The sequence below is a fragment of the Grampus griseus genome (genome assembly GCF_964374135.1).
Source record: "Grampus griseus genome assembly, chromosome: 8".
NCBI lineage: Eukaryota > Metazoa > Chordata > Mammalia > Artiodactyla > Delphinidae > Grampus > Grampus griseus.
In genome coordinates, this window is record NC_139002.1 from 8,488,834 (window position 1) to 8,506,281 (window position 17,448).

General features: G+C 39.3%; 1 protein-coding gene across 1 annotated transcript in view; it reads left to right on the plus strand.

The window, feature by feature from the left end:
* The window catches only part of CDON (cell adhesion associated, oncogene regulated), a gene marked incomplete at its 5' end in the record, with an annotated part of 59,478 nt that overhangs the window by 5,873 nt on the left and 36,157 nt on the right, over positions 1-17,448 (plus strand). Inside the window, 5 exons of the mRNA XM_082660549.1 lie at positions 2,037-2,306; positions 6,607-6,960; positions 11,188-11,477; positions 13,084-13,258; positions 15,371-15,499. Coding sequence (XP_082516675.1) covers positions 2,037-2,306; positions 6,607-6,960; positions 11,188-11,477; positions 13,084-13,258; positions 15,371-15,499 — 1,218 coding nt within the window. The remainder of the gene's footprint in view (positions 1-2,036; positions 2,307-6,606; positions 6,961-11,187; positions 11,478-13,083; positions 13,259-15,370; positions 15,500-17,448) is intronic.

The window sequence follows — 17,448 nt, forward strand, 5'->3', positions numbered from 1 at the left end:
GTCCCCTACATATGAGCCTTCAAGTTGCAAACTTTCAAAGATGCAAACGTGCGTTCGCATGTCTAATCACGTAAGTTAGTTCACGTGTCTGGTGTACGTTGTCACGTGTGTGCATCCTCTACACGTGGCTGTGCTTTTGTGTACTGTACAGTACTATATAGAGTACAGTAGTACAGTATCTTTATTTCAAGCCCAGGATGTCCTGAAGCAAGTGTAAAAGCAGTGGTGGTGTAGCTGGTCCTATACTATATAGCCGATTGTTAGTAGGGTTCCTAAGCTAACTTTGTTGGACTTATGAGCAAATTGAACTTACGAACGCACTCTCGGAATGGAACTGGTTCATATGTAGGGGACTTATTGACAGAGCTGGTTCTTCCTTCTCGATGACGTGGAGGAAAGAGACTGGAATTCAACAGGATGCAAGATTCTGGGCTGTATCAGTGTGTAGTGTCCAGTAATCGTAACTAAGACAGAGTACTGACTAGAAAATGTCATCTCAAAAAGAAATCATTTCATTTTATTTTCCCTTTTGGAATGCTTTCACTCTAGCTGGCTCATAAAATTTGTGTTATTTTCACCCGTATTTCTATATATACTATTTATCTCAAAGCTATTCCTTTCTTCCAGCTACCTATCTCACTGTCATGTGTAGCAGCAAAAATGTTTTCCTTTATCAAAATAGATTTTCATGAAAACTGGAAAAAAAAAGTTTTCATAGTAAATATAGTTTTTGTAAAGCTTCTACACCTGTTTATGTGCAACAGTGGCCTGACATAGGTTACACTGTTATTAATACAAGTGTATGGCAAGTGGGCTTTAAAATTTAATGCTAATTAGGACTAGATTAATATGCATGGTCATTTAATTTGGACATATGTTACAAATGCCGATACATGATGTACTCTGTCCAGGTAATAAGTGACTTGATGCAGAAAGAAAAAGACAAATACCGTATGCTAACACATATATATGGAATTTAAGAAAAAAAAAATGTTATAAAGAACCTAGGGGTAAGACAGGAGTAAAGACACAGACCTACTGGAGAACGGACTTGAGGATATGGGGAGGGGGAAGGGTGAGCTGTGACAGGGCGAGAGAGAGTCATGGACATATATACACTAACAAACGTAAGGTAGATAGCTAGTGGGAAGCAGCCGCATGGCACAGGGATATCCGCTCGGTGCTTTGTGACCGCCTGGAGGGGTGGGATAGGGAGGGTGGGAGGGAGGGAGACGCAAGAGGGAAGAGATATGGGAACATATGTATACGTATAACTGATTCACTTTGTTTTAAAGCAGAAACTAACACACCATTGTAAAGCAATTATACCCCAATAAAGATGTTAAAAAAAGTGACTTGATGGATACGAAAGGAAAATTTTTGCCCAGAATACATGTAACCTCAAAGCAGAATTGAGCATAAAAAGAATTTAACTTCCAAATAAGCATTCTTCTGTTTTGGCTTTTGCGTAGTGTGAAATCCAGGGAAATGATTACTTTATTTCAAACAGATCACCTGGAACAAACGCTCAGAGAAGCCAAAGATTAGAAACTCTGCATGTATGTATGTGTGTGTGCATTTGTTGGGTTGGCGGAGGGTGGTTAAGTGGGAGGAGAGATCTATAAAAAGAGGCTATAATGTTTTAGTAACATATGGTTTATCCTATTGGAGGAAAGTAAATACATTTCTAATTTTTTCTTGATGACCATGGTGGATGGGAGAATGTGAGGAAATAATACAATTCGGTTTCAACTAGTTCTTGAGGAGAGTTTGTATGACTCGTGATAATTTAAAAAGTACATCTTGAGGGCTAGACTTTAATTTATGTTTATTTTATTTTTTATTAAGTTTTTACTGGAGTATAGTTGATTTACAATGTTGTGTTAGCTTCTGGTGTACAGCAAAGTGAATCAATTATACATACACATGTAATCCACTCTTTTTTAGATTCTATTCCCATATAGGTCATTATATTGAGTAGAGTTCCCTGTGCTCTACAGTAGGTTCTCATTAGTTCTTATTTGTTTTATTTTTAGAACATGCTTCCATTTCTAAAGGACTGCAGGATCAGACAGTGTCTCTGGGTGCCACGGTGCAATTCATGTGTGAAGTTCATGGGAACCCAACCCCCAACCGTACCTGGTTTCACAACGCACGGCCCATTCGTCGTTCCCCACGACATCTAACTGTGGGAAATGGATTGAAAATCAGGGGTGTTACCATGGAAGATTCTGGGCTGTATCAGTGTGTAGCAGATAATGGGATTGGATTTACGCAGTCTACTGGGAGACTGGAAATTGAAAACGGTAGGCTTTTAGGTCATGTAATCATAGGAGATTTTACTTTACAGATGGGGTTTTGTTCTGGTTAAAAATTAAATCATTTTTACAAAAAAGGAAATAATCCTGTCACCATAACAGAGCAGTGTTCATTTTCCATGTTCCTTTCTAGTTGCAGGCAGGCATTTCCATGAAGAAGCAACCTTATTTAATCACGCTCATTTAAAAATTTTTTTTATAATATTTTTTCAACAGATACCGCATAGTTTTGAAAAGGCATAATTTTGAAAAGCACATGGTAAAAGTCTCACTCATGTTCCCCAGCCAGCCAGATTTCTCTTTAGAACTAACTAGTTTTCTCATTTTCTTGAATATCCTTGTGTGCATGTGTGTAATCAATTACACATAACATGTGAGCTTGTGTGCATTTAATAACAATGTCTGTTTTTTTTTTGGGAACGTAAATGGTGGTAGCATTCATATAAATTACCTTGAAGTTTTCCTTAAAAATTTTTCCTTGAATTTTACCTTAAAAATTACCTTGAACTTTTCACTTCACACATATCTTGGACGTCTTCTCATATGGTACATTAAAGAGTATTTTCATTTCTTTTTAAAAATGGCTGCTTAGTCTTCCGTTGTATAGTTGTGATGATTTGACTAGTACCTCACTGATGGCTGTTTCTAATCCTTCACTATTACAAGAAGTCTACAATGGATGTCCTTCTACATAGATTATTTTGCACATGTGTGAATATCTCTAGCATAAATTCCTAGAAATGAACTTGCTGAATAAAAGCATGTATGTCTTGGTGATTTTGATAGATATCACTGCTCTCCAAAATAGTTACTAGTTTACACTCCCACTAGCAATGTTTCCACATATCCTCACCAAGGTGTGGTAGTGTCAAAATTTCTGTTTAGTCTTTGCCAATCTGATAGGTTTTTAAAAAAGTACCTTTTGGGCTTCCCTGGTGGTGCAGTGGTTGAGAGTCCGCCCGCCAATGCAGGGGACACGGGTTCGTGCCCCGGTCCGGGAAGATCCCACATGCCGCGGAGCGGCTGGGCCCGTGAGCCATAGCCACTGAGCCTGTGCTCCGCAACGGGAGAGGCCACAGCAGTGAGAGGCCCATGTACTGCAAAAAAAAAAAAAAAGTACCTTTTGATCTATATATTTTTTATTATTATGAATGAAGTTGGGCATCTCATCATGTGTTTATGAGCCATTTGAATTTGCTTTCCTGTGTATTGCCTGTTCATTGTCTTTTGCCCATTTTAAATTAGGTTGTTGGTCTTTTTCTTATTTATAGGAGTTCTTTATATATTAGGGAAATGAATTTTTTGTCTGAGAGTTATAAATATTTCAAATTTCAAAGAATCAGGATGATAGAGACCAATTCTCTGAACTTGGTGCAATTAATTTAGATGTTAATAACAAAAAATAATTTTTAAATGACATGTATTTGGAAACTTAGAATTATATTTCTCAATAGCTGGGTCAAAAATCATAATGGAAATTTAAAATTCTTTCAAAGATAATGAGTGTCAAATTGTGTGGGATATAGGAAAAAGGAACATAGAATTTATAGCCTTAAATGCTTATAAAAGAAAGCTAGTAAAACTGAAAATTAGTGAACTACGTAAAATAAGAGAATAGATTTAAAGAAAACAGAAGAAAGGAGATAATAAAGATATGGGCAGAAATCAATTAAATAGAAAATGAAGATAAAATAGGATCAGTAAAGATAAAGTTTAACTAAGGAGTTATTCCAGTAATCAATCAGAAAATTTAAAGTATTATTCATCCTATTTAATGAATAAAGGAGAAAAACCAATATGATTATCTCCATAGAAGCAAAAAAACATCTGACATAATTCAGTATCTATGATAGACACTTTTAGGAAAACAGAAATAGAAGGAACTTTCTTAACTTGATAAAGAGTATCTAACAAAAACTCACAGGAAGCATTACTTTTAATGGTGAAATGTTTAAGCATTCCCTTTAAAATCTCTTTTAGTTGTCATCATAGTGGAGATTCGCATCAGTACAGAATGACAAGAAAAAGAAATGAAAGATGTAAGGGTAAGAGAGAAAGAAAACTCAGTCGTTATTCATTCACAGCTGCTATGGTTGTCAATATAGAGAATCCTCAATAGTTTGTTGGCAAATTGTTAGAAATAATAAAAGCTTTTAGCAAGGTGGCTGGATAAAGACCAATAAACAAGAATGTTGCCTTTCTATGTACGAGTGTATTAGCCAGGTTTCTCTAGAGAAACAAAACACAAGAGGATCTATAATATACACATAGGAGGAGATTTATTATAGAAACTGGCTCACACAGGTATGGAGGACAAGTCTGCCATCTACATACTGGAGAAGGAGGGAAGCCAATGATGCAATTGAGCTGTGGGAGGAGGAGTGATGGTATAAGTCTCAACCTAAGTCCAAAAGCCAGAGGTCCAGGAGCACTGATGTCCAGTGTCCTAGGGCGGAAGAAAGATGGCTCAGCTCAGAGAGAGAATTCGCGCTTCCTCTGCATTTTTGTTCTACTGAGGCCCTCAACGGATTGCATGGTGCCCACCCACATTGAGAGGGCCATCTGCTATACTCGGTTTACCAATTCAGATGCTAATTTCTTCTGGAAACACGCTCACAAACACAGCTAGTTATCTGGGCATCCCTTAGCCCAGTCAAGTTGACACAGAAAATTAACCATTACAATTAGCAACAGACAGAAAAAGTAATTTAAAAGACACTCTAAAAGAAGAAGAACAAGAAAGTAGGGACCTTGCTTTACCAGATATTAGAATATACACAAAAATCTGTAGTAATTAAGACAGTGTTGTATTATTGGTGCAGGAACAGACAAATAGACTCTTGGAACAAGACAGAGACCACCAACAAGGATTTGCACTAAGGATTTGACTTAGGTGGCATTGCAGATCACCAAGGGGAGGATATCCATTTCAAGAGTTGATGTAGGATAATTGGTTATCAAAATGGAGGAGAAATTAAATCTCTAACTCACATTGTACACAAAGACACATTTCCAGTGGATTAAAGACCTATATATGAAAGGCAAAATGGCAAAGTTTTTGAAGAAAATATAGAAGAATATCTATATGATCTGGGTAAAACTTTTCAACAAGACATTTTAGGCTAATTTTTAAGAAAAGATTGGTATGACTACATTAAAATTAAAGCATCCTTATTTTTTAAAGATACCATTAAAAATGAAAAGCAAAGCAATAAACTGAGAGAAGATACTAGTAACATATGTAACTAGCAAAAGAGCAGTACCTAGTACTTACAAAGAATTCAGAACCATTACAAAAAGGATAAAGGATCCGATAGGAAAATGGACAAAATGCATTTGACAGAGGAGGAAAAATGAGTGGCAGATAAATATGTGAAAAGATAGTCAACCTCATTAGTACTGAGGGAAATGCAGGTTACGACCCATGAAAGCATTTTACAGTTCTTAGATTAGTAAAAATTCAGAAATCTGATCATTGTTGATAGACTTCGTCAAACACAGGAAGTAGGACTGGAAAAGGAGAAAGATGTGCTGGAGAAAATGTCATTTGTAATCGATATTCCATTGTGAGATCACTTAAAAATACCGCCCCCCCCCAAAAAAATACCTGAGACCAGAAGGAAAGAGTCGGTGCCACTTGTTGAGAAACAAAACTTTGTTCGTGTATTTGGTCAGAAATATGTTTGTCAACCGTAATTCAGAACAGGTTTTTCTCCCAGGATTTTTGGGATCAGATTTTTGCGCCCTGGAATTGACTGTCTTTTTGAAGGACTATTATTTAGTTTTATACTTCTTTACACCTTTTTCATGTTAAAGTCTGAGGTTTTGGCCTCACGTGTTCTGGATTTACAGTGGTCAGATGCGCTGAGGATGCAAACTGGAAAACTCTCTGTGGATTCCTTTATATACATTCCTTTCTTTCTGAAGGACAGGCAACCTATGTGGGAAATGTCTAGGAGCCCACACGATGAAAAATTCTACTTTTGATTGACTGCTTTACTTGGTGAAAGTTGAGAAGCAAACTAACAAGGAAGGAGATATCTTTGTTCTAATCGTGACTATGATCATTACTACTTGCTAACGACATTGCAAGCACTGTTCCTTCAGAGAATGCACATGTTCACCACACTGTTCTGCATGTAAAACACTGTTTAGAAACACACATATAAAAGATGTTTCTAAGACAGCTACTTGCGCACGACACAACATTTACGTAATAGGATGAAATTATTTTGCATTGTAGATACTATAATGTTCTTAATTTACGTGAATTACTTTTTTTTAACAGACAGTGGACTCAAGCCTGTTATAATTACGGCACCAGCAAGTGCAGAGGTGGCCTCTGGAGGCTCCGTGACTTTCTCCTGCAATGCCACCGGGGTGCCAGTTCCAGCCATTCGTTGGTACGACGGGCATGGACTGATAACCAGCCATTTGTCTCAAGTTCTTAGATCTAAATCCCGAAAACCACACTTATCAAGACCTGGGGGTTCTGACCTGGAGCCTGTGTACTTCATCATGTCCCAGGCTGGCTCAAGCTCTCTGTATATTCAGGCTGTTACTCGGGAACACGCTGGGAAGTATACCTGCGAAGCTGCAAACGCACACGGCACCACACGGTCGGAAGCCGTCCTCGCTGTTGGTGAGTTGCCATTAGTATCTTTTCCCAGGTGAATGGTTTCCTTTGACAGTAGGGGATAAAGTGATTGGAAGTAGATTTCAATGAGTCTAGCAACCTCTAAATATATATGTATTTACCAACAACAGTGAAACGTAGAATTGCATTTTTTGGTATTTGGCCTTATGCGAACCAGATGAACTTTGGTCTCCACTTTTGGTGGGTTTGTTAAGCTTGTCGTTGCTCTATAGGACACTTTCATTTGGGAGCAAGCCCAAGGTATGACCTCTTTGGGGCATTAATACTTTTGGTTTTCTAAGCTGAAAATATCGTTGCAAATATTTTCAGGTGGGCCCTTAGTAAGGTTAGTATTCAGTCTAAAGAGTTGGCTTTTATTGGGAATGTTGAGTCCTGTGTACTGTCAAACAACACCCATCTGTATATTTGCCTCAACCGTATTCAAAGTTATTGTTCTAATAGGGTGTATAATATAATATTCTTTTTTTTTTTTTTTTTTGTGGTACGCGGGCCTCTCACTGTTGTGGCCTCTCCCATTGCGGAGCACAGGCTCCGGATGCGCAGGCCCAGCGGCCATGGCTCACGGGCCCAGCCGCTCCACGGCATGTGGGATCTTCCCGGACCGGGGCACGAACCCGTGTCCCCTGCATCAGCAGGCGGACTCTCAACCACTGTGCCACCAGGGAAGCCCTAATATTCTTTATATTTTACTGATTTGGGGTGATGATGATTTAATTTGGAGTACTGGTATATAGAATATCAGTATTATTCAAATTAATTCAAATTTGACTTAATCCACATCCAAATCTTATATCAGGGGGCATTGGTGAGGGTGCCCCACTCATAGGGCTGGTGTGAGGATTCAAGGAGTCTGTACCTGTAAAGTGCTTAGAATGATGTCTGGAAGTAGAATGCCTTCAATAAATACTACGTATTAAGTTACAATTATTACTATCTAATTATTATTAAATTATAATTATCCCTTCTGGTAGTGTTTAGGGAAGAAGAAATAGTTACTGATACTAGTAGACCTTAATAATCCTTAAATAAAGAAGGTAGTTAAGTGTTGCATAAATTTATACACGCATATGGATGTGTATATGTATGTGTATGTGTGTGTGTTTATATATCTGTTCTGCTAAGCAGAAATAGGGGTGGCTCTGCTCAATGTTGTTGTAGCCATAAGACAGCTGTCATGCGGGCACTGCTTGGGTATCATTTGGCTGAAATGATTTTCTTTTAAAATTTTTATTTTTTAAAATTTATTTATTTATTTGGCTGTGTCGGGTCTTAGTTGCGGCCTGCGGGATCTTTCGTTGTGGCATGCGGGCTCTTCTTTGCCGCACGTAGGCTGCTCTCTATTTGTGGTGTGCAGGCTCCAGAATGCGTGGGCTCAGCAGGTGTGGCGCGCGGGCTCAGCAGGTGTGGCGCACAGGCTCAGGTGCCCCGCGCCACATGGGATCTTAGTTCCCCAAACAGGGATCGAACCTGCGGTGTCCCCTGCATTGGAGGGCAGATTCTTAACCACTGGACCCCCCTGAAGTGATTATGTAAATAAAGGGTAAAGGGAGCCATAGACATCACAGTCATAGCTGATGGAACTAGGTAAGTACCTAGTTGTCTAACTGCCTCACTTTATTTATTTATTTTTTAAATTCTATTTATTTATTATTTATTTATTTGGCTGTGTTGGGTCTTCGTTTCTGTGCGAGGGCTTTCTCTAGTTGCGGCAAGCAGGGACCACTCTTCATTGCGGTGCGCGGCCTTTCACTGTCGCAGCCTCTCTTGTTGCGGGGCACAGGCTCCAGACGCGCAGGCTCAGTAGTTGTGGCTCACGGGCTTAGTTGCTCCGCGGCATGTGGGATCTTCCCCTTCCCAGGGCTCGAACCCGTGTCCCCTGCATTGGCAGACAGATTCTCAAACACTGCACCACCAGGGAAGCCCCTCACTTTAAATATGAGAAATCAGAAGCCCTTAGAAGATACATAACTTGTTTAGATTCGATCTTTCTAGATCTTTAAGATCCCCCTACTGCCAGGATTTTATGTCTTGATAAATACCATTTTTTATGTATAGTAACCCCATGAGCTACATCCTACCTGAGTGGTCCTTCGTTGCTTCTTTTACGTGCTCTATAGTAATTACTGAAGTCTAGCTGAGTCTATTAAAGCTCAGAACAGCACATAACAACCCACTTCTTCCCATGGGAATCTGAGCTTATTATTAAATTCTAGCATGCTGGCAGCCTTTACTTTATTTGTTATGAAGGGGGGAGGTAAGCAAGATGACTCTCTCCCCCACCTTTTTTTCTTTCCAGAGACCTTGGGTTTTTGAGGTCCTGGATGTACAAATATTTGTAGAGTGAGTTGTAACTTTTCAAAACTATAATGGGAGTTGGCCTGGGGTCCTAAATAGTTTAGGGTGGGGTTGCTGGTTTGAGTGGTCACAGTGGGAACAACTTTGGCAGATCTGGTTCCGTTCCCTGTTGAACTGGTTTCAACTCAGAGTCATTAATTCATAGACATTACCATAGTTATAGTACTTCGAAAGCCAGAGTTTTATCAATCTTTTTCCAATTCAAAAAACATTCTACCTTAAAAAATGCTAGATGTCTCTCCTGACCATTTCACAGAGTTATTTTGAAGATAACTTGAGATCATGTATGTGAAGAACCTTTGGAAAGTACTGTGAAGGCCTTATGAATTGTATCTAGTATCTGTGAGTGCTCAAATTCTGTTATCCGGAATAGTAGAAGAAAATTAATTGAATCCCCTTTTTGATAAAAGTTATGGAAAAGTCTCATTGCAGCCTGAACACAAGTGGAATTTTGATACTTCTGCAGTAGACACAGGCTGTAGCATAACATTTTTTCTCACGCCTCTGTATAAACTGAGGCGTGTGGTATTCCAACGCTCCTACAGCCAAATACCACTTCCCGGTGGTGACCTGCCCAGAGGATCCATGAAACACTAATGATAAAAAGGTCCTTGTCCACTGCCCTAAGCCACAGCTAATTGCCTCTACTTGCTAGAGTCCATCTCTTCATTAACAGGCTCTCCACCACACCCTTCACATCCAGCCCACATTCTGACTCACTAGATAAACACGACTGTTCCAGGAGCAGTACTTGGAAGCTGTCTCAGTGACCTTAATTAGTTTTCTTCTCTATTATTTTCCCACTAGCTTCTTGTTTTCTTTGACGGAGGACGCTTCTGGGACACCTTTTCTCTCTTTTAAACAAACAGAGAACCAGAGAACCGACCTGCCACTGTTAGTCCTGTTTTTTGGTCGGTTCTCTGTGAAACTGCAGTAGCTCTCCTAATACACTCCCACCTTTCACCAGGAATCCGACTTCATTGTGGAAAAGAAACTCTGCCGTTGTTTCCTCAGCTCCCTTCCTCCACAAAAGTAGGAGACTTTTCATTGCCAGTATTAATAGTGCTTTAGAGGAACTAGGCTGTCAACCCTCGGGTTTTATTGTGCTGGAAGTTTGTTTTCATAAATTGCTCTCTCCTCACCATACGTGCTCACCCACGTCCCCTCCCTCTCCCTCTCTCCCCCTCTCCCCCTCTCCCTCCCCCCCCATCACCCCTCTCCACGGCTAGCTTGGGCATCTATCTGTATGTGGCAGCACTACAGTAGGGGTGCCAGGCCTTCTTAAAGCTTAAGCCTGGAAGAGCGCAGCCTGTCTTGGGCCTGACGTCTGTTAAAACGAGTCACAGGGCAGCTGGGATTCAGCGTGGGAGGGGACTGCTCAAGGGTGTGAATATTGAGATATCTTTGGAGACTAGCTACCCAGTAGGTAATAGCCTGCCTCTTGACCTTTTCTTTACTATTTATTTTACTTTTTTCCCAAGGGAATGCATTACTCATTGTGTTTCGTTTACCAACTAGAGTTAAAGTTGTTCTCCAACTTAAAATCTTCTGAGGTTACACTAGCAAATTGCTGTTGTAAAAGAGGGAATGCTGGTGTCGAGCAAGGAAGAATGGCGTCCTTTCAGCTACTAAACTCCTGCATCATAGAACTGATTTTTCAGACAATTAATTTGCTCCTTCATGAATAAGAGATGGCTACTGGAGATTAGATGTTTCCATGAATCATAAATTGAAATGTTACCTACTTTAACTTCTAGGGCTCAAACCGTGCTGACAGTGTGTTAGATCACTGTATGAGAGACCCTGAAATAATGAATTTCTTCTATCTCCTCTTTTTCTTTCTCCCTTTCTCTGCAGTTCCTTTTGAAACAAATACAAAAGCAGAAATAGTCACACCTTCTGATCCCACTCAGAATGATAAAAGTGATCGTTCAGAAACTGGACTATTGAGCTCATTTCCATTGAAGGAACATTCCATTGCTACAGAATCATCATCAGAGAAAAATGCTAGTGGTGCCTCTGTCCCCGATGCCCCCATCATTCTGAGCCCCCCACAGACGCACACACCAGATACGTACAACCTGGTCTGGAGGGCGGGGAAGGATGGCGGGCTGCCCATCAACGCCTATTTTGTGAAGTATCGAAAGGTAATGTCTTCTCATTTATCATCTTTCCCTTCCCACACCTTCACATCCTGTGTATAACACATGCTTATTATCTTTCACATTTGTGGAGTGGCAGGAAACAGGAGTGTCCCAGAATGATGAGTTTGGGAGAGAAATGCCAGCAGTCATGCTGGATTTACCAGTCTTATAAAAGCAGTGAGAATGAAGTACAAATAATTTCCCCTCAAATTGGGATTCTAAGAAGCCTGTAGCTTCTAGACATTTTTAATCAAATATTTTAACCCCTTGGGTATAAAATTCTATAAACCAATTTTTAAAAAGTAATTCCTTCCCTCTCTGAGATGGCAGAATGCAGTTTATTTAGTAAAAAAGCAGTTTCTTATTACAAACAACTGTTTGAACAAAGTTGTCCCTTATAATCTCTGACAAATGTTTTCATTTCAAGTTCTCTTCTTAATTGTATTAAAACCTTACATTGTTTGGTCATTTATTATGATGAACCTTGATTGTCTCAGTTGATTTTTCAGATGATGTTTTTCATCCACAGTCTTCTATTAAAGCAAAATGAAAAAAAATCTCCCCTCTTTGTTTAATGAGACTAAATGAAATGGGAGGAGATGCACTCATATTTAAAATAATTTTGTATGTTCAAGACATTTTGGTATCCATCATTTAACAGTAATATTTTTTCTTTAGGTATTTTTTTATTGAAGTATAGTTGATTTACAATGTTGTGTTAATTACTGCTGTACAGCAAAGTGATTCAGTTATACCTATAGATACATCCTTTTTTTCATATTCTTTTCCATTATGGCTTATCACAGGATATTGGATATAGTTCTCTGTGCTATGCAGTAGGACCTTGTTGTTTATCCATCCTGTATATAAAAGCTTACATCTGCTAACCCTAGCCTCCCACTCCATCCCTCCCCTTATAGTAATATTTTTAATATCTGGAAAAATTAACATGGTGATATTTGAGAGTTTATTCACCGTTTGTAACCTGATGGTTCTAGATGCGGATAGTTTCACTTGTATTCTTATCCACATGAAACTTCCCATGTAATGTTGGCTCTTGGTTCCATTAATCGAGACCCAACGGATTGGATCTCTTTCTGTTTCCTCGAGCTCACATTGAACAGTGTCAAGACATGAAGCAAGACTGTTGGAAATATATAATGAATAATTATATAATTTATACACATATAGACATACATAATATATATTTTGATTTATCATATATCATGCATAATATATACTATCATTAATACATGTTATTGTATACTTATTTAATTCTCCCATTAGCCCAGTAAGAAAGGAGCATTGTTTCCATTATAAGAAAAGGAAACAAACTGGGTGATCAAATAACTTGCTTGAGGCCGTAAGTTAGTGGCAGCTAATGGAGCAGGAATCTTTTCACAGTGAGAATCCCTAAGTTCTTGCTATAGGGCTCCTTCTATTTCTTAATGTGGAGAGGTGTTACATCTCTTTCACTTTTGATAGTGTATTACTTCCCAAAATTCATCTGGAATTGAATGATTTCTCGTTTTTATCCAGTTGGAATGGAAGATTCTTCTGCCCTGTATCTCGTTTTTTTTAAAAAAATGCCTTATTTTCCCTTGAGTAGCTGGAAGGTGGTGTTGGCGTGGTGGGAAGATGGCACACAGTTCGAGTCCCAGGAAGTGAAAATGAGCTCCATTTAACGGAACTGGAGCCGTCGAGTCTCTACGAAGTTTTGATGGTGGCAAGGAGTGCAGCAGGTGAAGGACAGCCTGCCATGCTCACCTTCCGAACCAGCAAAGGTGAATATAATCTTCCTTAAGTGGAAGGAGTTGGCTGTCTTGATGTCACTTTAATAATAAGTGTCTTTTGGGGTAGTAGAGATTCTTGTTTATAGAGCTACTAAATAAACCTTTTATAGTAACGTTCGAAGCCACGTTTGGATGGTTGTATTCTTCTATTCCATCCAGTATTTCACAGATATTTTTGAGGGCTTGTTATAGGTAAGACAGTAGGGTAGGTGACGCAGGGAAGATGAAGATGATCAAGACAAGATCCATCCTAACGGAGCTTCTGCTTTGTTAAGAAAGGTAACATATATGCATAAATACCAACTCAAGGCAAAATTTCAGTTCAGCTAATATTTACTGAATGGCTTCTCTGTGCCAGGCAATAAACAAAATAGACAATACTCCTTTGCCCTCATGGAGCTTCCATTCTAGTTGGGAGAGATACGTTATAAGAACATTAGTAGGTGGTGAGTGTTAACAAGAGAAATAAATTAAGGGATGGGTATAGTATAGGAAGTGTATGAGATAGCAGTTGTCACAATTTGAGCAGGTGGCCAGAGAACTCCTCAATGAGTAGTTGACAGCAGAGCAGAACTTAAAGGAGGTGCGTGAAAACCATGTGGGTATCTAGGGCAAGAACATCCCAGTAGAGAGGATAGCATGTGCAAAGACCCTGGGGTGGGTGTACTTGGTGTGCCCTAGGAACACTGAGGGGCCATAGTGATGGGAGTAAAGTACGTGGGGAGGGGAGAACGCTCAGGGAATTGGCAGAGTGGCCAAAGCACTAAGTACGTTGTCCACCCTGCAAGGACACTGACTTTGAACCTGAGTGAGCCAGAAGCTTTGGAGGGTTTTGAGCAGAGTTGTGACACAATCTGTTGTGTGTTTCAATGGGACATACTGGCTGTAGGGTAAGGATAGACTGGAGGAGGGCAAGGGAGTAGGGAGAGAAACCAGATCTGACAAGGACTAGGAAAGACTTACAGAGAAGATGCCAGAGGGTAGTCTTTCTGTGGGGTAGCTTGTGAGGGTAGCTTGATTGAAAAGATGCCATTGCAGGTTGGCCATAAATGAACAAAAAGACTTCAGTGAGCAGAGATGGGAACTGGAGAGAGGAGTATTCTTAGGGTGGCACAGTATTAAAAAGGAGTTCTGATGATTGAGAAGAAATTGTCTATTGGCTTTTGAAAAAGATCCTTTCGGACTTCCCTGCTGGTGCAGTGGTTAAGAATCCACCTGCCAATGCAGGAGACACAGGTTCAAGCCCTGGTCCGGGAAGATCCCACATGCCGCGGAGCAACTAAGCCTGTGCGCCACAACTGCTGAGCTCGTGTGCCACGACTACTGAAGCCCGCGCACCTAGAGCCTGTGCTGCACAACAAGAGAAGCCACTACACACCGCAACAAAGAGTAGCCCCCGCTCGCCGCAACTAGAGAAAGCCCGCTCCCAGCAACAAAGACCCAGTGGAGCCAAAAAAAAATTAATTAATTAATTAAAACGAAAAAAAAGAAAAAGACCCTTTCATCTAATTAGTGAGTCTGGCCTGAAAAATAATGAGTATTTCTTATTTGAAATGTATTTTGAGTTAACTTCCGTAATTAGTCCTTAGTTGTTTATAAAGTCTGACCTACAAATACTGAATAGTAAGCATGTATTTCAGTTTTAAAACAATCACCCAATTTCACTTTTTGCCTCTTGAGATTTTAAAACTTAACATGACAGCTTTCTCATGAAGAAGCTTAACAGAAGCTCTTAAATAATGAATTTATGTGTCAGAATTAAGAAGTATGTACAGTAAAAAGAAAAATGAGTGAATAGTTTGAAAACCTTCACTCTAGTCATTTGGCTTTTTCACTTGTGTCATTTTCTCTATGTGTAAATTAAAGCTAGCCTGGTGAAGAAAGACACATTTTAGTTATAGGTACTACAAAAAGCCAAAGTAATTTTTAAAGTTAATTCCTCATATTAGCTAAGTAATTACAATGTAGGTTTTAATTTTAGACACTGTAACGATAAGTTTATATATTTATATCTATATGCCAGGTGAGTTTCATAGTATCTTTTCTTATTTATACATAGATGCTTATATTATATTATATTATATTATTATTATATCTTTCTAGAGAAAACAACATCATCCAAAAACACTCAGGTCTCCTCTCCACCTGTCGGCATCCCTAAGCGCCCTGTTGTTTCAGAGGCTGCAGACAACTTTGGAGTGATACTCACAGATCCTTCCAGGCACAGTGGAGGTAAAGAGAAGACCCTTCATTTATTCATTTTGCTTGTTTTCAGATGTAACTGACCTGTTTCAGATTATTTGGGGGTGGAGTGGCACAGGGTGTTTGTTTACTATTCAGATTATATACTACCATACAGCTCTTTTAAGTTCTATTTCAACCATTTTTTAAATGTCCTATATTCAGATCTTGGTAACCCAGTACAATGGTTTGTATTTAAACTCAAATTCAAAATGTTATGGTACTAAGTTTTTATAACTCACAAAAGGAATTTTTCTGTCTCCTCTTGGCAAGGAAACCAAATTTACATTTGAACTCTGAACATCTGACTCTTTTTTTTTTTTTTTTTTTTGAACATCTGACTCTTTTTAAAAAAAATGATTTGTCAAAACGTATGATGGTACCTAGAGTAAGATTTAGTTTTTTTAATTGAATGGACTACATGGCATACTCAGCATTATTGTTATATCTTACGGTTTTTAGATGCCATAGCAGTAGAATTTTCAAAAGACTTCTTTTTAGTACTTAATCACACATGAATTCTACTGTTACAACATAATGTGCTTTTCGTGATCTAGGGAAGGCTTAACATTTTATTGCTGAGCTCTAAGAATTTTCAAGCTTCTCTTCCCTATTTTTATAGTCTTCCATGCATTGGTTTCAGACAAAAGCAAGCCACAACATTTGAACACCCTTCTGGAGCACCTCTGCTTCTTCAATATCATGAGCTGCTTTTTCTTGAGTCCTTTTACTTCTGAGGAACCTTTCCGCTTCCTTAAGCAGAGATAGGAGTGCCAACTTCATAGGTATAAAACTGACATCGGAAGAACAAAAACCTTATGACTTAACACATTGTACTAAATGCTGGAGCAGCAGAAATAAAATAAGTCTTGCCCTTGGAGAAGTTTACAGTATAGTGGATGTTACAGACAATTAAACCAATACCAATATAGTAGGGAAGACAGACAAATTAACCCATAACAGTGATTTTGATTCCACCCTTGTTGTTGTGAGGTCAAAAGAGAAATATCTAAATCACTCACTTGCTAGGAAGGAGGCCCAGTGGTGATGAGAGGCGTCCTGATCTAAGCCTCAAAGATAAGAATGTTACCGCTGGATGAAGAAATAGGAGAAGGAGTTCTAGGCAGAGACCCCTCCTTGTGCAGAGACAGATGAATGACATGTTCTATTTCATTTAGAGATTCAGAGATTTTATTGAGCGTGACTGGTTGCTGTGTGAAGTGATGCTACAGTGGGGAGGTGGGTGGGTGCCGTATATGATGTACTTAAAAATTTGGTCTTTCCCCAGAAGCTATAAAGAAGCCTGAAGGATTTTAGAGAGGGGACAGGAGGAGTGGCAACAGGTGAGGCTTAGAAATAAAGATAGTGGCCGTGTGAGTGGAGAAGGAGGACACGGGTGAGAGATAAAGGGAGTTGAATCTACACTGAATGAGAGGAAGAAATATGGTGCCTTGGGCTTGGGCAACTTGGACCATTTACCAAGATAGGTAATAAGAATCTTTAGGTGAAGATGGTGGATTCTGTTCTGGAAATCATGAGTTTGGAGTTATCCAAGCAGAGATAACCATAAAGAAGTGATTTATTTAATCTCCACAACCTCCCTGTGAGGAAGGTAGCGTAACTATTTTACAAATGAGGACACTGAGACTCTCAAGGAGGTTATACAGCTTGCCTAAGGTCATCCAGAAAGGTCATCGTCACGCACCATCCAGAAAGTGGTGGAACTGCTGTTCACAGTCAGATATTTGAACGCCAAGAGCAGTATTCTTTCTTCTATCTCCTAACAGTCACACACTATTTCTTTTAGGTATTGATGATATTCTCCTCAGTAGAGATTTTCCCCTAATAACTTTCTTTTTCTGTTTGGTCTGTGGTATTCTTTGATGAATTTTAACCTCACGTGAATCAACATAGGAAGTTGTTTGGTTATCTGGTATTAA